Source organism: Chlamydotis macqueenii, chromosome 2, assembly GCF_036417535.1.
Source record: "Chlamydotis macqueenii isolate bChlMac1 chromosome 2, bChlMac1.mat, whole genome shotgun sequence".
NCBI lineage: Eukaryota > Metazoa > Chordata > Aves > Otidiformes > Otididae > Chlamydotis > Chlamydotis macqueenii.
The window spans coordinates 15,792,133-15,812,937 of NC_141557.1; the positions used below are offsets into that span (position 1 = coordinate 15,792,133).

At 38.5% G+C, this 20,805-nt stretch overlaps 1 protein-coding gene across 20 annotated transcripts in view; it reads right to left on the reverse strand.

The window, feature by feature from the left end:
* SVIL (supervillin) overlaps nt 1–20,805 on the reverse strand; it is a 138,249-nt gene that overhangs the window by 50,897 nt on the left and 66,547 nt on the right. For 10 of the 20 annotated variants that reach the window (XM_086742062.1, XM_086742057.1, XM_086742060.1 and 7 more), the window contains exons 3-8: nt 17,544–17,610; nt 12,374–12,465; nt 7,026–7,083; nt 6,747–6,898; nt 5,653–6,331; nt 905–988 (exon numbers count right to left, since the gene is read on the reverse strand). In XM_086742062.1, coding sequence (XP_086598188.1) covers nt 905–988; nt 5,653–6,331; nt 6,747–6,898; nt 7,026–7,033 — 923 coding nt within the window. In that variant the 5' untranslated portion in view covers nt 7,034–7,083; nt 12,374–12,465; nt 17,544–17,610. Of the gene's footprint in view, nt 1–904; nt 989–5,652; nt 6,332–6,746; nt 6,899–7,025; nt 7,084–12,373; nt 12,466–17,380; nt 17,444–17,543; nt 17,611–20,805 lie in introns of all 20 variants that reach the window. The other 10 variants (XM_086742055.1, XM_086742071.1, XM_086742070.1 and 7 more) reach the window with 4 other exon arrangements.

Below are 20,805 nucleotides of genomic sequence, written 5' to 3' on the forward strand. Positions count from 1 at the left end.
CTCAAGTACAATAAAAGACTAGCTCTTTATTTGAAAGTAAGTAATCCAGCTCAAAGTATGTGCAATTCCAGGCTTGCTATCAACAGGAATTTGTTGTTGAGTTCACATTATTAAATATAAGCAAGATTTAGGCAAAAAGGCAAATGAATATCTGAGAGATTAATTCAGGATATCTAAAGTTACCTTAAACACCACCTTGCTATTATTTTGGTGTTTCTTATCTCTGAGGATTGGTGCATATTAGGGAAATTTCTCAAAGTTAATTAAGCACAGAAAGTGTGTTCAGTCTGAAAAAGTGATTCGTTAAACTACACGTACCAAGCATTCTCCAGAACATCCACACTGATGTTAGTACTGGGTTATAAGAACTGCTTTAACCAGGAACATAGAAAAGAGTCTTCCTGCAATGATTCTCATGTTGGTGGGCTAACTGTGTATGTTACCAAACTGGGAGAAAGCAGCTGCTTACAGCTCTGATCAAGATCTTGCTTTAATTTTCAATATGAATTTTTTACTTCTCTTGTACCATCTCTTTTGGAATTCAAGGAATTAATTGTAGGGAATGCTAAGATGGATTGGTGTGCGCTACAAAAATCTGATGGTTTGCAGAGTACAAAATGGGATAAAAAAAAGAAACGACAAAACTTAAGGGAATTATAGTAGCTGAGGAAGAAGCTAGCAGCATTTGTGCTCCTTCATCAACATACCAATTGGTCATAAGTTACAATAAAAGCAGAGGCTTCAGAGAAGTTTCAACAGCTGTTTATCCACAACAAACAACACTTTCTAATGTGCTGCTGTTTAGGGAAAATTAAAGGCAAATGTTAAACGAAGACAGAGTAAAGGCAAAGAAAGGAGAGGTTTGTAGTCTGATTGTTAGCCACACAGCTACATTTCATGATACCTGGAGGGCCAGCTGATAAGTGAAGGTGTGTCCCCTTCCGAATCTTTCTGAAGAAACCATTCAGGTTTTGCTTTCCCTGCACTACTACAGAAAACAGAACTTCAGGTAATTTTTGAGATCTCCACACATGCTCCCATTGTTTCTCCCAATCTTCCCTCCCCATTGCTTTTTTTGTTTTCTAATTACTCAGTTACAGAGGACTGTTTACGAAAATAAAAGCACAGGACATAAATCAAATTGAAAGGTGATAAACTGTGACACAAACTATGATATTAATTTCACAAACATCTAAAAAGTATTCTGAATGTTAAGTATTCTGCAAAGGTAACTTTACCAAGTGTATATCATCCTGAATTTTAGAAGCAAAAGCAACTACAGAATCTTATTTTTGCCATTTGCCATTGCAGGTAGGATTGATGGGTTTATGTAAGGACACCTGGAAAAGCTGCTAAAACCATTCCTTTATTTTGTGGTTTAAAATGGTAAAGATCTTGGGTCCAAAACAAAGTAGTAATATGAATTTAATGACGTCGGAAATTCAGATGGCTACCCTACGAAATTCTCAGGAGCATCTGGAACCCCTCTCTCTCCTTGTAGCCCTGTTTCACAAAAACTTCAGAAACGCAAGCCCAGTCAGCTCAAGTAAAACATGCAGTGTCACTGGGTGACAGGGGAAAGCAAAAGCTTAAAACACAAAGTAACCCCTAACTTGATCTTGTCTTGAATTTATTCTGTTCCCATTTTGGAGTTGAAAGCATAGAAAGAAATAAGATCACTGCAAACTTTTAAAAGCTCTGCAGGAAAGGGTACGCAGGTAGCCTGCAGACACAGTTTCTCAAATACTTTCCTAAGGCCCACCTTCATCGGCAGTCCCTCAGCAACAGCAGATCACAAGCACAGACTATCCGGCCACACTAACGTTTCCAAACAAACTCCACAGAGGTGACAAATGGGCAGGCTGCTTTCCATTACCCACAGCTACACCTGAAAGAACTCCTCGCATTGCACTAAAGCCATTTGGGATGAAAATCCCAAATTAAGCTCCAGGCCATCTACTTCAATTTTTCTTAGCTGGTCTTTTAATAAAAATAGTTGCAGAAGGTCAAATCAATGACTGTTCTTAAGATAACAGTGCACTTACTGCAAATAAGTTTAAATTTGAGAACTCACCTACAGTTGTCACCTTATCCAAATCAAGCTTAGAACAAAGTCAAACACCGACTGCTAATAGATCTTTTGTTTTTCCAAATATTTTTTAATTCCTAAAGGAACTGACGAAATAGGAGGTAAAAACCTTTCACAGGAGCTGACCCAGTAGCTGGAATTGCTTTGTAGCAAGCAGACTTCCTTCTTGTCTGGTAATGTGTACTTTGGCACATTTTATCATGGGCATGGCCCAAGCAGCAATTATTTGTACTTGATCATTCATCCTTTGAAGACAGCAATCAGAAGAATGTAAGCCTTGTTTTGAATTTAATCAGCCACTTCAGTAGCCAAATGCAGAAAATGTCAAATGATACCTTCTCAGCACTTTGTTGTCTTCTCAGTGATGGATAATAGGATTAATTATTAAGTCTCCTTAGGACTGAAGGGACAAAGCTTTCATTTGTATTCCAAGGCAAGCTGCATTTATTTTCCAATTTGAACTCAGCAAATTTAAATGTAACAAAAATAATTTTGCAATCTGTATAATGTGGAACTGACTTCAAAATGGTAGCTAATGCCTGGACAGCTGGCATTAGCCCTTATTTTGCTCGTGCAAACGGCCTTATAGGAGACTACCACACAGTAACTTTAAACAGACTGTGTGGAAATAGGCAAAGACTTCTTTACAACTCAGAGACAGGGACAAGAGTTTCTGCGAGGTTATTCTTACACCTCTGAATATCACACACCAGTTGGTACTGTACACTGGCACTGGAAGTTGTCAGGGGTATTAAAAGGAGGAACGGGCTATTGGCAAGTTGGTCTTTAAAATACCACCTACTGCCTACATAGGTATGCAAACAAAAGACCACATCCTAAGTTTAAACTCCTGGCTGCTCTAAGAGCTCCACCACATCTTGGTGGGAGCAAATTATTTCCTTCAAAACAAGACAGATAGTAATTGTAGGAAATTTGTTTTACACAAATACCGACCCAAGCGTTGCCCAGAAAGAATTAGGAAGTAGTGATAATGCAGCTGCCCGTTTGTATTAAGTTATGACTTATTTCTGCTGTTTTTGCCCCAGTCTCTCATTTGTTAGTATAGCACTACTGCGGAGCAGAGAAGTGAAAATGACCATACCACAAACGGGATGGAGTTTAAACTCTGGAACTGCCCTAACATCAGAATCCACCTGAAAATGGATCTTGCCATTTCATTATCTGGAAATGGAGAACAACTAATTTTCAAAGAAAGGAAGACCCTGCAGAAGGGGCCTGTCTCCAGTGCTTGTGAAACACAGCTGGTCCCTTAGTGTTTCACACTATAACTTTGAACAAATAAACAAATGAAAAAGTATGCTCCCATTAAAAACAGTTTCCTTAATTATATCTCTTCTGCTCAACTTTTGCAGCATCTTTTATTATTAGAAAATAGGTAATGCCAGAAGTGGCAGAAACAGTTGGAATTTATGAATAACTTGGTAATGCCTTCAGCCTGCTCAGACTGAATTTGTAACTGGTTTACAGAGCTGCATTAAAAAAAATACACTTGTTAGCTAAAGGTGAAAGAGCTTTATAAAGAGACCTTATTCCTCCAGATTAAAGGCTAATCTGTGAATTGAGTGGATTCAGGTGCCACTCTCAAGCCAGCAACTGCCATCCCACCCATGCTGCATGCAGCGCAGCTTCTCCTGAGTTGGAAGAGATAACAGCCTCGAAGGCATTTCATTGTTCAGTGTTTCAGTGCTCTCCTAAGGCTGAAAACTTTGTCCCTTCCTTCACCTTACAAAACAAAGAAAACAACCTGCCAAAGGTCCATTGCTCCAATATCCCTTCCTATCAGTAATTGGATTAGTCAAGAGATTTATCTCAACTTGACCATTTGAAGATAAGGGATAACATTTTGTAATATTTGAGTTGAGACTGCTTCAGAAACAAGTATTTCGGAGCCTGGAGTAACCTAGTCAGCTCAAAGAGTTTCAGTACAACTCTGGTCTCAGTTGTATGGATGACCCTGCAACAATTATTTTCTTCACTGTAGTAGCAGAATTGTAAGTTTAAAACATAAATTAAATATAAGATATTACTTCCTAAATATGTTGACTTGCTTTCCCTCTGATGGCTTTTTTTTTGAAATGACAATATTCCTTTAAAATTTTGGCTTAACTGGGAAAGTTCAATGATCACTTATATTGCCATGTATCCATGCAAAAGAAAGTGAGCAGGATTAGAAGTCACCGATAATGAAAAGCTATGAAAAAAAAATTTAAGAGACTACTAGGAGTGTGTCCTATGCAACAAAGTGAAACAAAAAAGAAGGCTAAGTACATTTGAGCAGTTTACAAGCACTGTAAATAGATGACTTAATCTACCAGGTGGTTAACCTTTGACGTGGAAGATTGCTTCCTCATTCAAACTTTAAGGTATGCTTATGAGAGTTAATAAGAAAGTCCACAACAAATAAGAGTCAAGTTTTGTGATTTTGATGGGAAGGATAAAGAAGTCCAGTCAAGGTAGCTCGTTTCTGAACCTACTGCAAAAAAAAATGTAAGCAGTTCAGTTTATGCCAGTTCATTTCAATTTTTTAGAAACAGGCAGCACTGCTCTGCACGATACAGGTGCGTTTACAACTGAGTTCTCATTACAATTTACATCATATTTAGCTGCAATATTTTAACTTGTTTTTATAGTTATTATCTTCCATCTATCCACCTACCTAGAAATTAAAGAATCACACTTAGAGAAAATCATACTTAAAATTCTTAGTCATAGATTGTTTTCAGTCACCATAACACTAACAGTCTGGTTTTGCACTACACTGAAATTACAATGTTAAATTAGTGAAAACTATTTTTTTTTCCTTCTGGAAGGATCTGGCTACCCTATTTCTGGAGTAAATTTGTCAAAACTGAAGTAATTCAGCATGAGGGAGGCTGTTTTCCAAATTCAGCATGGAATATTAACTCTCCCCTTTGTCCCTCCACACACACACACACACACACACACAGAGATATTATCTGAAAGATTAACTCTCACACTTCAAAAGGGTTTTTACACTTTCACAGCAGGAAAGCAAATTAACTATTATTTCAACTGACCGAAGACACTTTTCAGCTGTTAACTCAGGAACTGCTTTATTTTGGCAGAAACCTTCATGAAGCTATTCAAATCTTCACTGAGAAACAGCTTGCCTTTACTTGGAAACCCTCACCCAAACAATTACAGGAAAGAGGAAAAAGTTAAAGGCTTGCTCTAACAGGTTATGGAAAAAAAACCCAACCAAATTTAGAACTGTAACTGCTTAAATTTCTAGTTTGTGTAAGTATCTTAAATATACCAGTTATTCCATTCCCTGCCAAAGGGCCTAATTTTAGCATAAATTCTATAAATATAAAGTGAAACCAAGAACGTATTCAATCATAGAAATAGGTACCCAGCTCCCTGTATCAGAAACACACTGTGATTCAATAAACCAAACCAGTCCAGCCTGAGACATCCAAAGCCACTAAATACATTCTCATAAATGCTGTAGACACTGCTGCAGAAGGTGATGAAGATAAAGAAATCTACCATATAAACAAACAAATAAAAATCACTCTTACCTTTGTCTGATGTTACTGTGCAAGGGCTGGTCATTTTGCAAATGGATTGGTGAGGCTGCCCGCTTTGGTGAAGAAAGGGACTCTCTGGGGATTTGCTTTGGTGATATTGGCACTTCATTATAGGAGGAAGATTCTCGTCCAGAGAGCGAAAGGGAGGCAGAACTGTCCAAGGTTGCAGAAGGGTCAGAAGCCTTTCTAATGGCACTGTCATCATCTGCCTTTCTATCAGTCTTTTCATTTGAGAGGTGGTCTTTATCTGGAACACCATCTTTTTCATGGCTGGAGTACTCTTTGGATTCAGAGATCAGACTCTTTGACTCCTTCATCTCAGTCCTGGACAAATACAGGGAGCCATAGTCCTTGTTTTCATCATCTTGCCTTTCACTTTTCACTGCCTTTCTTTCCACGCTGTCTTTCCTTGCCCGCGTATATCTGGATGAGTAGTCAGAATCCAAATCAGAATCAAGAGATAATCCATATTTTTCTGCCAGCTGGCGCCGCCTCTCTGCCTTGTACCTAGCTATTCTTTCTGCTTTTGACTCTAGTTCCTGAACATCCATGTTTCCTGTACTATACAAAGGCTCTGTATTACCTCCTGTGATTTCTGCTCGGTATCTGGATGATCTGGGTTGTTTTTCTACAGAAGAATCTGAAGTTTCCTCCTCTTCATTTGATCTTCCTGTCAAAAGTACAACATATATGAACAAGTCCATCCCAAAATTCTGAGTATCCTGCCCACCATCCACATCAAGCGAACTAAAAGCTTCCCATTTTCTTACAAATCAAAGTGTACTAGTGACTGAACAGACACGTTACACTTTTCCACTTATGTCTCCAAAAGCACATACAAACAATTAAGAAATGTGTCTTAGTTACAATTCTTTAAGAGTCTCATACAAAATTACTGTTTTAAGACATTACAGATTATCAACCTTTTTCAAATAAGACAAGTAGAGAATTAAAAGGCAACTTAAAAAAAAAAAAACCTAGCCATAGCTCTTCTATAAACCTCCTCACCATGCACTGCACAAATGATAGGGTAGTAAACACGAAGTAATGCAGCAATGCAAGACTGACTGATACATACTACTTACCTAAGTGGGGACTGTATGGATCGGTTGCACGCATATATCTTGGTGTATCTTCCTCTAGTAAACGGTGTGTGACTGATCCTGGGCAGTTTTGTAGAAGCATAGGTTGCGTATCATTTTCAATTCCCTCTAAGCGTCTAGCTATTCTCTCTTTTCTGAAAAAGACATGAAAAACGTGAAATCAGGCATCAAATGATGATTCAAGGGGAGAGTTTCTAAGAGGAGGTAACAAAACAGGTGTGTGTTTTGTTCTACGGGCCGAAGACTTTTTTTTTTTTTTACCTTTTCATTTCCAAAAAATCTTGGTTGTTTGGTTCAAACAGTTTTCTTAATTCTGAAACTGAGACAACAAAAGATTATACAGTTGATAAGCTACTAAGTTTCAGAAACCCCAAAAAACTTGCTAAAATGCTTTAGAATAACAGTCCAATAAAGTTATGAGGTTTGAAATAGCTTTTGTTGGGGAACAAGCATTTTCTTCTTGTTTTCCTAGTTCATGAAGCTTGTGTTTTTAAAAGTGCATTAGGCACACAGCTGTAAACACCAAGGAGCCCTCCTATCCAGGTACTTACAGGCCAAGCTAGAATCTGCTATGTCATCCTAGCAGTTTTCAAGATCTAATATAAACTGGGCAAGTTGGTTTTTGATTGACTGATGTCAAGCTTACATGCTACAGTAACCCGTTTCAGAACCAGGTAGGATGGAATTACTGCTTATGCTATCTACACAAAAGCTGAGGACTGACCATGTTTAAAGAGAAACAGTGTCCCCTATTCCTTACTTTCCTCCACTCCCTTACATTGAGCAAATCCCAAGAATCCCAGCGACTCATGGTTGGAATGAAAATTACTGTGTACCCTCCTGATATCCCTGCATGGTTAATCACTTTCTACTTTGCTAATTTTCCCTTGTAGTTTCAATTGAACATACTTTCCTTCTCTCCCCCTGAACTGTTTGGTGGTGTTATGTGCTAGCAGACAGCTGTCACCGTTCACAAAATAGTAGTGAACCAACAAGAGGCATGATAGATGAAGTAATCTCTACATATACACGCATATGTGCACAGTTATCAGTGATGTTTGCAAACCACACTGGAGCAGCGAGTGCTACGTAAACAAGTGTGGGGTGACTTCTTAACACCAGGAAGAAAAACCATCCAGGCTGTCAAAGGATGCAATGGACTCAGGGGGAGTCCATTGCCTCAGGGTCTCCATACCATTGCCTTGGCAAAGATGTGAAGCTAAAAGCTGAGCGTGCCTATTCTGATGCAGTGCACCTCTTGGATTCTGATCCGGTTGACCCAGGGATCAAAAGTTAAAGTAAGCTTAAGTCTACAGCCTGCTAAAATCAGCCCTAGACTGCCATCAGAAATGCCCGATGAGTCATGAGTGTCTAGTAGACACTGTTCCAAACCACTGCAGAAGTAAATCTATGAGCTTTTTTTTCCCCCTACCAGAGTTCAGTGCTCTGAATACTTAGAAGATAAACATTATTGAAACACCACCCTTTTAAAGGTCAGCTGCACTTTCTCTCCCTTTCCTCTACTGCAAAAACCTAACATGCATAGCCAAGTTAGGATTTGAGCTTAGCTGACACATATCCAGGCAGTTTGCCGTAGTCAGTACCAGTGCTAATACGTCATAGATATAGATAGATGCTATTGACATTGGCTGTCATATCAACCTTACGTGTCGAAAAGTCACTAGGACTGCAGGTAAAACGTCTTGACTCAGCAAGAATGAATACATTCTGATAATGACTATTTGGAGAAGGAAATGAATGAGCTATGAAAATAGCGTCTGAGGCTACAGATGAGTGCCTACTGAGAATGTGCGATTAACAGGGGAAAGAAATCAGCTGGGCCACTCTCCAAAACAACTCCTTTACTTCACATTTTTACACAAAGCAGATTCAAGCTATCCACTTCAATTTCTCCAAACAGGTTATAGATTGTGATCATGCCATGAAAAAAATCTAACACAAACACATTTGATGCAATTAGCAGTGTGGAATAACTAAGTAGGCATCTACTTAACAGTGCTAACCCAAGGGACACCTCTTCCATGCATTGCTTCAGCATCTGCAGCAGAGCAGACTGAGGCCTATGCTGTTGGCCAGGCTGACAGTGCAAGATAGCCACTGAAAGTCAGCAAGCTCCAGGCACAGATCTCTGGAGACAGATGGGAACTGGACTTGGACAATGCAAAATCTGCATCCTGAACCAACACCAAAGCAAAGCAGAGCCCTCACATTCTGTTTTCATAGACTTTTCTCTCAATGTATAAGCAGTTCCCACTGCTGCCCTGCCTACTCAAGATGTGCCAGCCATGGAACTGTATTAAACAGAGAACTTAGCCTTATGAAACCAGTCTTCGTCTCACGTTCACACCAAAGGAAATGATTTCTCATAAATACTTTGCTCTCACCTCTGCCAAATCTACTTCTGTTTTAGTTTGTTCTTCTGGCTATTAGAGTTTTTCTGTTCCATCTGTTGGCTATACATACATAAAACGGTCAAAAGAAAACCCATAATTGTTCTGCCACTTCAGACAGGTCAAAGGTCTCCAAAGCTCACAGTTAACAAAACCACATTCCATCCAAATCCTGATCATTTTTCTTCCCAAGTCAACGATTTATACAGTCCCTAAAACCATCATCAGAGAACAGGTCTTTTACACAGCTTTAGTAAAGCTCTAAAGTACAGATAGCCTCATATACTTCAGTCATCTTTTTTTTTTCCGCCCAGAAAAGGAAACTTGACTATAAGTCATCTGCATACAAGAAATGTGGAACATCCAAAGAAATCCCAGCAGCATTAGCTCAATACCCTCTTGCTACATGTTAGCTGAAGTTCCAGAGATTCTACTACCGCTTTGCAGTCCTAAAAAGAGCACTGGCCTCATGAAGCATCTCTCCAACACCTTCCCAAACAAGATGGGACAAAAATAGTATGGCTCTAGTCTATGCTGCCTTACCACTTTTTCTACACTTGAGATTCCAGACAGTAATTTCAGCTAGGTTGGCCAACATCTGCAGAGCTTTTTGTGAAAAGAGTTTCAGCAATATTCTTCTTCTGGGAAGGTGGGGAAAAGAAGCACAAAAAAGAAGACAAAATGCAGGAAGTCATCTACTCTAGTGATTTCTTTTTGCTGAACAAAATATTCGACTGCAAAACATGAAAGCCAGTTGGAGAAATTTCACTCCCAAGGACACTGGTTGGCCCTTGCAAACTTAGGTGATTGGGGTTCTCTTTTTCAGTTTGCAGTTTGAGTATCTTGGTGCCAATTTCCCATCTGTTCACGAGATGTTCTTCCACATGACCATCAGAAACCACTCCATTTCAGAGACACTCATGACAGTGTTAAAGAATGACAGCACGTCTACCTAAAAGGTCACACAAAGATCTGATTCAGCACACAAGAAAAGACTAAGGAGCTTAAAATTAATTTCACTGTAAATGCTCCTTATTTAAGTTACTTCATGCCAACACACCTTATAAGCAATGTTGCTCAGTGTAGTAAAGGGCAACAGGAAGAACAGCCATAGTTCAGGAACAGTCCTGAACTTCAGGCTTTATTATAGGACGTTGAATAGGATGCTATGGTAGGATACCCTCTAAGACAGACTGCCAAGAGGCATCTTAATTTTGTTAACTGTAGACCTTCTGAGCAGAATTTATCTTGTAACACTAGTACTTAGCAAAAGCAGTATTTTTTTCATGGCTCGTCCCAGAATAAAAAAAACCCCAAAGAGTACATTTGGAACGTACCTTATAAAAATGTTCTTAAGCCTCCTCAAATTAAGGTGAAAGATTTCTTATAGAATTCAGAAATCTTTCAGAAATATTTGATACAGCATACAAATGTTTTTGCTGAAAGCCCTCTTTGGTAACAGCAGAAGGGATATATGTGGATAAAGTGTCAGGCATGTGACAGCAGTTTTATTTTTGAAATACAGAAGCTGTAAAAACTAAATCAAGCCTTCCAGAAGTCCCTAGTAGAGAGTGACCATATACATTCGTAAAGCCTGAACAGATGTGCATCACAAGTTTACCTGTCAGAGGCTTAACCTCTCAGAGATGGTAAATAACCATTGCAACACAGGTATATCCGTTCTCATTTTGAAGAAAATTTAACATAACAGTGAAGTCTACCAGTCTCGTTCCTACCTACTCCTCTCCTCACCTGGAGAGATGATGGTCTATAAACCAGGTTGGAGAAGCATTTATCTTCTGTTTAAGTTAGCAGAGGCATACTAACATGTTCAATGCTTAACTGCAGACAGCAATATGTGAGACTTCAGCTAGACTCTTTGAACCACAGATGACTCTGTGCCACTGAAAATCAAATATATTCCTCTGATTTACCAACATGTGCAAATCTGGCTCAAGGTCAGGCCCTAGATGGGACATGTAACCTGGATTTTTGGAAAGTGTTTGGCCTCAAGTAGTCCCCTCAGAATGTAATCACCACCTCTCACTGCTAACTTCTTCTTAATTCTGGTAGACACCAAATCTGATGTCTTTATTAAGAGAATAATTTCTTAGGAAATAGACATCTTGGAATACAACTTAGTTCACTGAGAAGCAACTTACAGAGGATGTTTCTCAAGCGAAGGCTCTCACAATTAACTTGTTGGCCAGTATGATTCTAAGGCTGAGGATACGGAATAATGAAGGAGTATGTATTCTTACAGACTAGTGCTCTCAGGAAGTTCATATTGTATGAACGCATATCACTCTATTCCATCATTGTGTCAATGAAGTCTCTTTCTGAACATCTGTAATGATTATATTATAAAAGCAAGCACATCACTTGAATATCACTTAAATGTTATGCTGGAAGAAGGGCTCCTTTCTAAAGAAACTCTGCAGAAAATCACACTGAAAGAGTCAGTTCCTTTATGTTGGGATTAGTGCATCTAGCCTTGTAGTTTGTCTGAAAAGGGTAAAAATACCATCAGAACACACACACATCATTTTAATCAAAGTTCTGAGATCCACAACATCCCCGAGTGAAGGGAACAACTTTATGCCAGTTATGTGTAGTTCCTCAGACAAATGTCAGTCTTTACTGGTCAAGAACTATTTCCAAGTAGATTGCAATTTCCTCTAAATAATTCAAGATAATTAATTCTCACCTCTACCTCGACTGTGTCAAAAAAAACCCAAACCAAAACAAAACAAAAACCCCACCCAAAATAATCCTCAAACCCAGGTCCTTTAGCATGCAAGATGAAAATTGAGTGTGTAGTCAGTTGGTCATGCAAGCACAGTGATTCTCCCAACCACTCAAGGGGACTGGAAGTAGCTATGACTACAAGCCAAGCTAATATCTTTGAATTCAGTATTAATCTAACTACAAAGAAACCTCTCTGAAGTTTTGAATTTCAACTACTGCTTGACCTATTGAAAACTATGTAAACAAAGATGAACTTTATGAAGCAGGGATGTAACAAGGTCTTGTAAAAGAGTACTGTGGTTCATCCCCTGTGCATACTTCACAGGAAAAAGAAAACTCATTTACAAAACATCTGTGTCTAAGTGATTTTAACTATGTCTTGCACTTGCATAGACTAAACTTCACACTCTGTTAAATTACCACTTGTGTTCATATGTCTCCCTTACCTACCTTTTGGAAGTACTGCTAAAAGATTAGCATCAATATCCTTTGTGCTGTTGGCAAGTTCTTCTTTATCTTCAAATGAGAACTCCTTCTGAAAACTGAAAGCAACATCTGGTTTACAGAACTGTGGATGTTTCTGCTTCAAATCAAATCAAGCCAAGATGCAACCAATTTACTGAAAGACAGTCTAACAGAGATACCAAAGAAAATATTTTCCATAAGAATAAAACAAGAAATAACCCCAAGAAACTCACAAAGCCAAACCTAACATAACTTGAAACTAGTTTGGAACTGTGACACATTTTTGCATTAAATTACTGACCGGAGACTGCCTTCAAAATGTTTTAACAGCAATTATATTTGAAATAATCTATATTGAATGATTCTTCATAATTATTAAAACATATTTCATCAAATGCAGTACTATATGTACACTCTACCTAAAAACCTTCTGCACAAATGCCCTATTGTTGTTACTGTACTTATCCCTGGCTCTTATATGGGTTATAATAAACTAATGTAAGCAGCAGATAATTTAATTTCATACCTTGTCTTTTCGAAATAGCAAAAATGCCCATTTAGATGAAATAAAATATTTCTTTAAGTATGTTCATTAAATGAACAAATGTTAACTGTAAAATGTAGGTGTCATAATAGCCTAAAGTACATACTAACTGTCTACAGAGACTTTTTGTAGAAAATGTTCCTCCTTGTGGGTAAACAAAGTGAAATTCTTCTCTCCAGTTATTAAAAACAGAGAGAATTAACTGTATTCTGCCATAATGACTTCTAAATTATCCCAACCAAACTTACACTAGTCTTAAAACCTTTAGTAAACCGTGTAGATGAGCATCTACAAACACAACCCCCCACAGTGATCCAAGGTCTTTTGCCACGGTAGCGATGTGCCACACAATTTACTGCCATTCTGGTAAGACAAATTGCACAGCCTCGCTTTGGAAAATCCTTCCTTAGGACAGATTTTAAATGGCTTTTTAAAGAGCTGAATACCCTTTCATCAAGGATATTTGGTGAGAAAAAAAATAATAGGGGAAAAAAAAATGTACTCATAATTCCAGAAGAAAATTTCTCATTCAAAAGAGTTTTAACATATAATGACTAATAACATTTTACATGAACTCCAACAAGTATTTGCTTCTTTATCATCACTACATAATACTCCTTTGTAAGACATTGAGGAGAGAATAAAACCCTTGAAATGACAATAAAGAAACTGAGCTGTGTCACATTCAGGCACCATGCCACCTGCTGCAAATCGTCTCCAACAACTGCACTTACAGAAATTATTCCAGGTACTGCCAAGAAAAGCAATGTCAGCCAGTACAGAAAATAGAAGATGAAGAGCCGCAATAAGCTGTCCATTACAGAAAACTGTGTATCCTTACAGGGCAAAACCGCTTTAATGAAACTAAAAAATACCCAGAAGAAAATTAAAAAATAGCACACAGTAGCCACAGGCAAATGAGTGTGTGTGTGTTGAGACTGGGCAGAGACTCTGACAGTCAACCTCATGTTTTTGTATGTCTAACTCCACATTGCCAACACTCATGATTCTTACTAGCTTCACAATATGTTATTTCCTTACAGACACAGCTTCTAGTGAATCCCCAGGTGGAGATATTCATAGTCTACATTTGAAAGCATTTTCTGCTTCTTTTGGCTGAGGATGAGTTTGAAAAATGCAAATAATATTGGCTTAAGGCTATAAATCAAAACCAAAATTTATTTTGTCAAATCAATTTGATTAGGTAAGACTTGTCTCAAAAGTGCTGAGGGACCTAACTCATGACTTCTGAATACCTGGACTTTATTTAGCAGCATCTCCAATTGCTTCCATAATGCTTGCGACAGTGCAGTACCTTAAGTTTCCATAAACATGGGACTCTATACAGACAAGCATTCACTCATACAGAAAAATCCTTGGTTAAATTAACTGTGCACCAGTATCCACAACTACGCCTCAGTCCCACATGAATTTCCAAGGGTAAAACACACAGAATCAGGACTGGCACTAGCCTGCTGTTTCTAAAAAGAATTATATTATTGGATCACTTGTGGATCCTCAAACTTTTAAATATTGTCAACTTGTTAAATTCATTCCCACCCCTTCCTCCAAACTCCAGAGAGTTCCAGGGACCTTGAAGCCACTGAGACTCTCTAGATCCAGCTAAATGTCTTTCACTGGGTTTCCTTACTTATTTTCCTTAACATATTTTCCACATCTACTCAGCTTCCTCAAAACAGGCTCTCAGTTTCATTGATTATCTGGAAAAATGTTCTCTAAGTATTCCAAAGTCATCTTTTTGTATATAGTGACCAGCACTGGACAGTCTTGATTCCAGACCCGAGTCCTAGCAATATCTTATAAAAATAGGAATTTTAATAGAGAAAGTATTACTACATGATTTGGCAGATGAATGCCAGGATCTACAGCATGTTTGCATTTTTGTATCTGCATTATACTGGTCCTCAATCCCGCATGAGAAACTAATATGGCACAGGCTTTGCTTTCATCAGTCGCAAGTGACAGAAAAATTTATCAGCCCCCAATGCACAACTGTGCACTTAGTATTATTACATTACATCCTTTTTCTATTACTTCTCAAGGTCACCCACTTCTCTCTGTATGTGAGTTCCCTCCTCCTTCGTACTGAGGGTGGCTTCCAACCTTTGCACACTGGCAGATTTCATTAAAATACTTTTGATAACCACAAACTTCTTAAGCTTAACCCTCACCGGGCTGCACAGCATCACAGGTTATCTGCTTTGTGAAAGTCCCTTCACAGTTTCCCTTATGCTCTCATTTTCCATTTCCCTCCGGACAGAGTGTCAACTTTTATTTACCTGCTTATTTTTAAATGATTAACTATTTTATATACTGATTATTTTATCCACAATGGAGGAGCTTTTCCTCTTCAGAGGCATTTTTGCTCCCTCTCACAAAGCTGCAGGTAGCATTGCTTGTTTTAAACATTTGGACATTAAAAACACAAAATGTTTTAAACTGATGTATCAATAACATTGCATTCACTCGCACAGAGAACTCAGAGACAGATGATTGCTCTGAAGATGATACAGCCAAGCCGAACAACTGGGTATTTATAGATAGACACATATATAAAATTAGTTCTAAAAATGAAAGTAGGCTTATTTAGGACACATCACAGTATTCAATAAGAACATTCATTAGGAATCTAAATTGAGATGGAATGATGTTAAAGCAATTCCAAATAGTTTAAAAAAAAAAATTACAGAACACTACTCACAAAGGTTTTAAAAAAATATGCTTGTAAATAATTCCTCACCAGACTTCCTTTTTCCTCAAAGGGATCTATCCAGATGTCTCCCTGCTTTATCAGTTTCTCTGCTAAAGGAGTAGCATCAATTTAGTTGCTTAAGCAGAATCAGACAGTCAGACTTGAATTGCCAGAAGTATCACAACTACATCTACTCATTTTTGCTTTTCCTAATTTCTCAAGTCATGCTATAAATTTATGTGCAGATTTTGAGCAGCAGCACCAGGAGTTTCTGCACTTAACAGCTATGCTATGTACATTCATTATTAAAATAACTTAAGGCATACTTGGGTTTCTCTAAACCGAAAAAAAAAAAAGAAAAATAGAAGTTTGCAAGAATTCTTTCTTCTTAAAGTTCCTGTTAAATCTGGATACTGAAAAAGCAAATTCTCCTCCTTAGCTTGCCTGAAATATAGTCTGTGATCACAGTTCATGAAATGCAATCAACAGCATGGGGTCTCACAAGTTTGTTCTGTACAGGATGTGTGTGTGGTTTGGCCTCAGGTGCCCAACAAACTCATTATACTCTCAAATGTTCAGGAATTCATAGGATTCCTATTAAAACACAGGCAACAATGTTTCACAACCTCAACAGTTTTTCTTTTAAAACAATGTATAATGTGGCATTAGTAGAGTATTTAACAGTTTCAGTAGTTATACTGCTCTTGCAACTTCCGAAGTGTGGGCTGCTTCTATACATCAGGGATTCCAGGCTTAAAACTTCATCTGCTGCTACCGCAGCAGCATGCAATTTCTAAATAGCTGTCCCACTGACCTAGTTATATGCCCAAAAGCAAGCAGAAGTTTGACTTAAACGCCACTGGTAACACTGCCCTGCCATCAGGATTGTAGGATATGAGCTTTTGTGATCAAAACACATGAAAATCCACTTGTATACCTGCCAGCTAGGTGCTCAGTGTTTGTTTTTCTTCTCCCTTTTTCTTCTCCTTCTCTACGTCCAGGAGAATTTCCCTCTTACATAAACAGTCCACTCTACAGTGACATCCTTCTCTACTAGTCTCATTTCTACTGCCTTCCATAACACAAAATGTCTTGTACACCTATTTCCTCCATCTCTCTACACTACCTAACAAACAACATTACAAGAAAAGATGCTTGCAAACACAAGCCTAGGCACCTAAAGATGGTGGAACCCTGTGCAGCTGAGCCAACAGAACAGCTTGTTGCTGGGGCAAGAGTCAGTTCCCAACTGCCTGATCTCCTCTCTGTGCCACTGTGAATTAGTCCAGCAAGCACAAAGATGGACACCAAAGAGCAGTCGGAGTGAGGATGAGAAGAGAGAGGGAACGTGACCCGCCACCGTGCTGAACTGTAAACTGTTCCTGCTTACTCAGCCTTGTGGAACCCCGCCCTAAAACTGCAGGCACGAGGCAGCATGGCCCTGCAAGGAAGCAGCAACATCACCTCTCTATTCATCTCTGCGATGTCCCCCTCCCATGTGCTGACAAAGTTCTCTACATGGCTGTATAATTAATTCACTCACTTTAGCCACCTTCCTTTTCAGACAGATCTATTTTCCAAGTTGGTTGACTAAATGTCTGTTCTGTGCCTGTGCCATGTAAGGAAAAATGGGCACTGCAGTGGCAGGAAGCTCAGTGCAGAGCGGGACTCCTCCCTCAGCAATGCCAGCTATAAATTTTCACTTTACGTAGGAGGCAGTTGGTGTTTTCAATACCTGTTCAGAGCATCCGCTTTATGTCAAAACTTGGTCCTGCCAGAGGACCAATAATCATTTTCCCTGACAAAAGAAAAAAAAAAAAAAAAAGATTCAAGCGATGACTGCAAGTTACAGTCCTGAAACCAGTCACCTTTACTGGGGAAGAAAAACTTGAGCTTACCTTAATGCTCTCTTCCTTTGGAGTAATCGTGAAGGCTTAAATCTGACTGAGTTTTCTTTGCCAAAATCTGTGAAATGAGAAGAAAAAAAAACATGCCATAGTGAAGATGCTTTAATAAACAGGGAAGTTTTAGGGAACTAGGTTATAGACTCCAATCAGACCCTTTCCACTCGAAAAGACCGTATGAAGTCTTTCCGTCTAGTCAAAGCAGCATAAGCTGGCATGCCCAAGACAGCGATAAACCAAAGCCTTGCAAAACTGAGTACAGACAGGAAACATCTCAAAAGCATCAACACTTTATGGAATTGCCATGTTCTAATCCCAGTATTCATGAGACAGCACTGCAGCTTGGGGCTATCATTTAAACTCCTGGACTCAGTTTCCTAGCTTATAAAACAGGTGGCAGACATGTTTATGAAGCACTCTGCAAATGAGAAATGCTGCAAGCAGCAAGAGCCTTTTTGGCTGCAGCCCTGCAATACCATAAAAATTGCATATTCACTGCAGAAGTCAGTGATGCCCAGCTGAGGATCTGTTGTAACAACAGTATTACACCACCCATGACAGAAATATCTCTGAGGGTTGTCTACTGCTTGGAAGGTCCTCTTTTTTTCTGAATAGCCTTAGAACATGCTTACTTTCAGAGAGGAACATGTGTTTACACTGAGAGCAAAACTGTGTCAGATGCAGCCTTATATTCAAAAAGTATGTTTTACAAAGCCACTAGCTCCCAAACCTTTGTGAATTACAACAAGTAATGGGCAATCTCTGCCCCCAGATTTAAGTTTTTCATTTCTGCAGTCAGGAGCATCATCAGAGGGTCTGAATGATGACCAGTGGCAAGGGGACCAGTGCTCCGTGTACTGGCTCCCTCCATTCAACAATGAGGATACTATTAAGAGACCTTGGAGAACTGCTAGCTAGGGAGCACCCGGTCTGTGACTGCTGTTGAAAAACACAGGAAGCTACTAATAATTTACTCCCAATGGGAAAATTGCCTTCTGTCTCCATCTGTATTATGCAAACTACCTTAACACTCTAAATTAATAAACAATTGATCACGGACACATTGTTCCTTTTATTTTTCAAAGACAGACATGAATATTACACAACCTGGAAGAATTCAAAAGCATCAACATCCCTTTTACTCTGCCTCAGAACTGAGATTTAACTATTTCAAAGAAGAGCTAACTGGCAATGAAATATTTTTTGCTTTTACAAATATTTTAAAAACTAGGTAGGATCTCTCTTATTTTCGCAGAAAGGGTTTATTAGAGCTGACAACATGGGTCTTAATTTAGAAAATATATCTATTGTCTATGCCTTTCAAAACTCCTCTTCTCTTCCACTTCTTTCTGCTACCTCTCCAGGTAAATAGACTTAAAAAAAAAAAAAAAGAAAAAAAAAAAGAAAAAAAAGAAAAAGCTTGATAAGGAGGCTTAAAATGTGCAAAAACCCCCATTTTTTAAGGTATCTGCTACAAGTCACTGTGGATTTCAAGCAGCTTTGCTAAAAGCATTTTTCAACTTTAACAGGCAACTTTTTCCTGTTTTTGTTAACATTCATTTTCTCTTTCCAAGTAAACGGAGAGTAAAGCACACAGATTACACAGAAACATCTTGTTACACCAAAACAAAGTATAATAAGAAAAACAGCATGAATGGAGTATAAATCATTATATTTTATGCTACAACATTAAAAAGAATACTCCATGCCATAAGTATCCTCTAAAAAGGCCAGATTTACATGACTGTGAGAGGAGTATGCAGTAACTTAAAAAGCTCAGCTCAGGATCAGCTTAGCTAATCAGAACCAGGCACATCTTAAATTTACAGCCATTCTAACGGGATCTAACCCATCCTATACTTTTTGGCACTAAAACAGCTGTCCACCATGAAAACCACAAGTAGACCACAGCGAAATTCTCCCTACCCTAGCCAGAACTGGAGGGGGGATATGAGAAGGGAAGAAAGCACCTTTCATGGCTTCACTGGGAGAAGGGCTGTTAAGAGCCCTTTAAACACATTCAGTAACATTCATACATACCACATCTATAATGTCTCAAAAAAATATCTTAAAATTTTGCCATATTTCACTGAGGAAAGCTCCTCTCTTCCCCGCTCTGCCCCAAACACAGAAAATCCAACCAGACAATTATATTCTGTTACACAGTTTTGATATTTTATGTATTTCCTCCTGTTCAAATTAAACCCCATGTGGGAGGATTAAAGTCCAATAAAACTTACTTACTACAATATGGAAGTCTTAAAACTATACACAAACACAGGAGAAAAAGTAAAACAACCCTGCTTCAAAAGAAAACAAACATACCCACAAGAGAAACATCAGTTTAGCACAATCTTAATTCAATGGTTAATTTACAGGAAAAAAACCCACCCTCACAGTACCTCGTACACACAAGGAAAATCTTTGCAACAGCATTTTGTTCCTTCTTTCACTGAAGAATTCTGAACATGCTCGTAACTACATTAAAACAATTTTAAATATTTGTATTTAAAATTAAGAGTATATTTACTGAAGCATAAATCGAGCTTGCTCACAAGTTTAACCATTTGTTCAGTCTAGTCCCCTTTCCTCTAAGATACAAACTAACAGATAAAACCACCATCCATAGTTTAACACATAGGAAATTAGAAATGCTGAATTTAAAGGAAAAAAAAAAAAAGTAGATGCAACCTTCCAGTGTTACTTAGTATATTTAAAGGCCCTAAGTCAGTGGCAAGCTAAGCTAATTAAAAGATCCATCTAATCGGATCTTTCAAAAGTGTCCTTTAGGAAATAACGAAATAGCCTAGGTGACTAACTGCATACTGATTGCTAAAGTAGCTAATGTAGCTGCGGGAGAGCCAGTCAAACAACATTTACACATGCACACATATATACAAGAGAGATTACACACAGACAAACGAACAGCATTTTCCTCTATCTACCTGGAACTCTTACCTTGCTCCTCAGAGTATTTAACATTTCCAAAATAGCTGGAGATCCAAGGATTTCTGAACATGGTTGCACAAACAAAGGATTCGGCAAAGAGAAACTACAATAGCAGCTAATTCTCAACCAGCCACAGCCCTAGGCCTGTCTTAGCGGTATCGTGTGGAGATTTTTCATAGCACAGGACTGGAGCTGTCAGGCTATCGCGTCCCAGGGAGTACAGTAAATGCATAGCAATAGGCTGCAAGCTGGAGCAGCTCAAGCCAGTAATCAGATTACAAACAGAAATTAGGCACATGAATGCTAA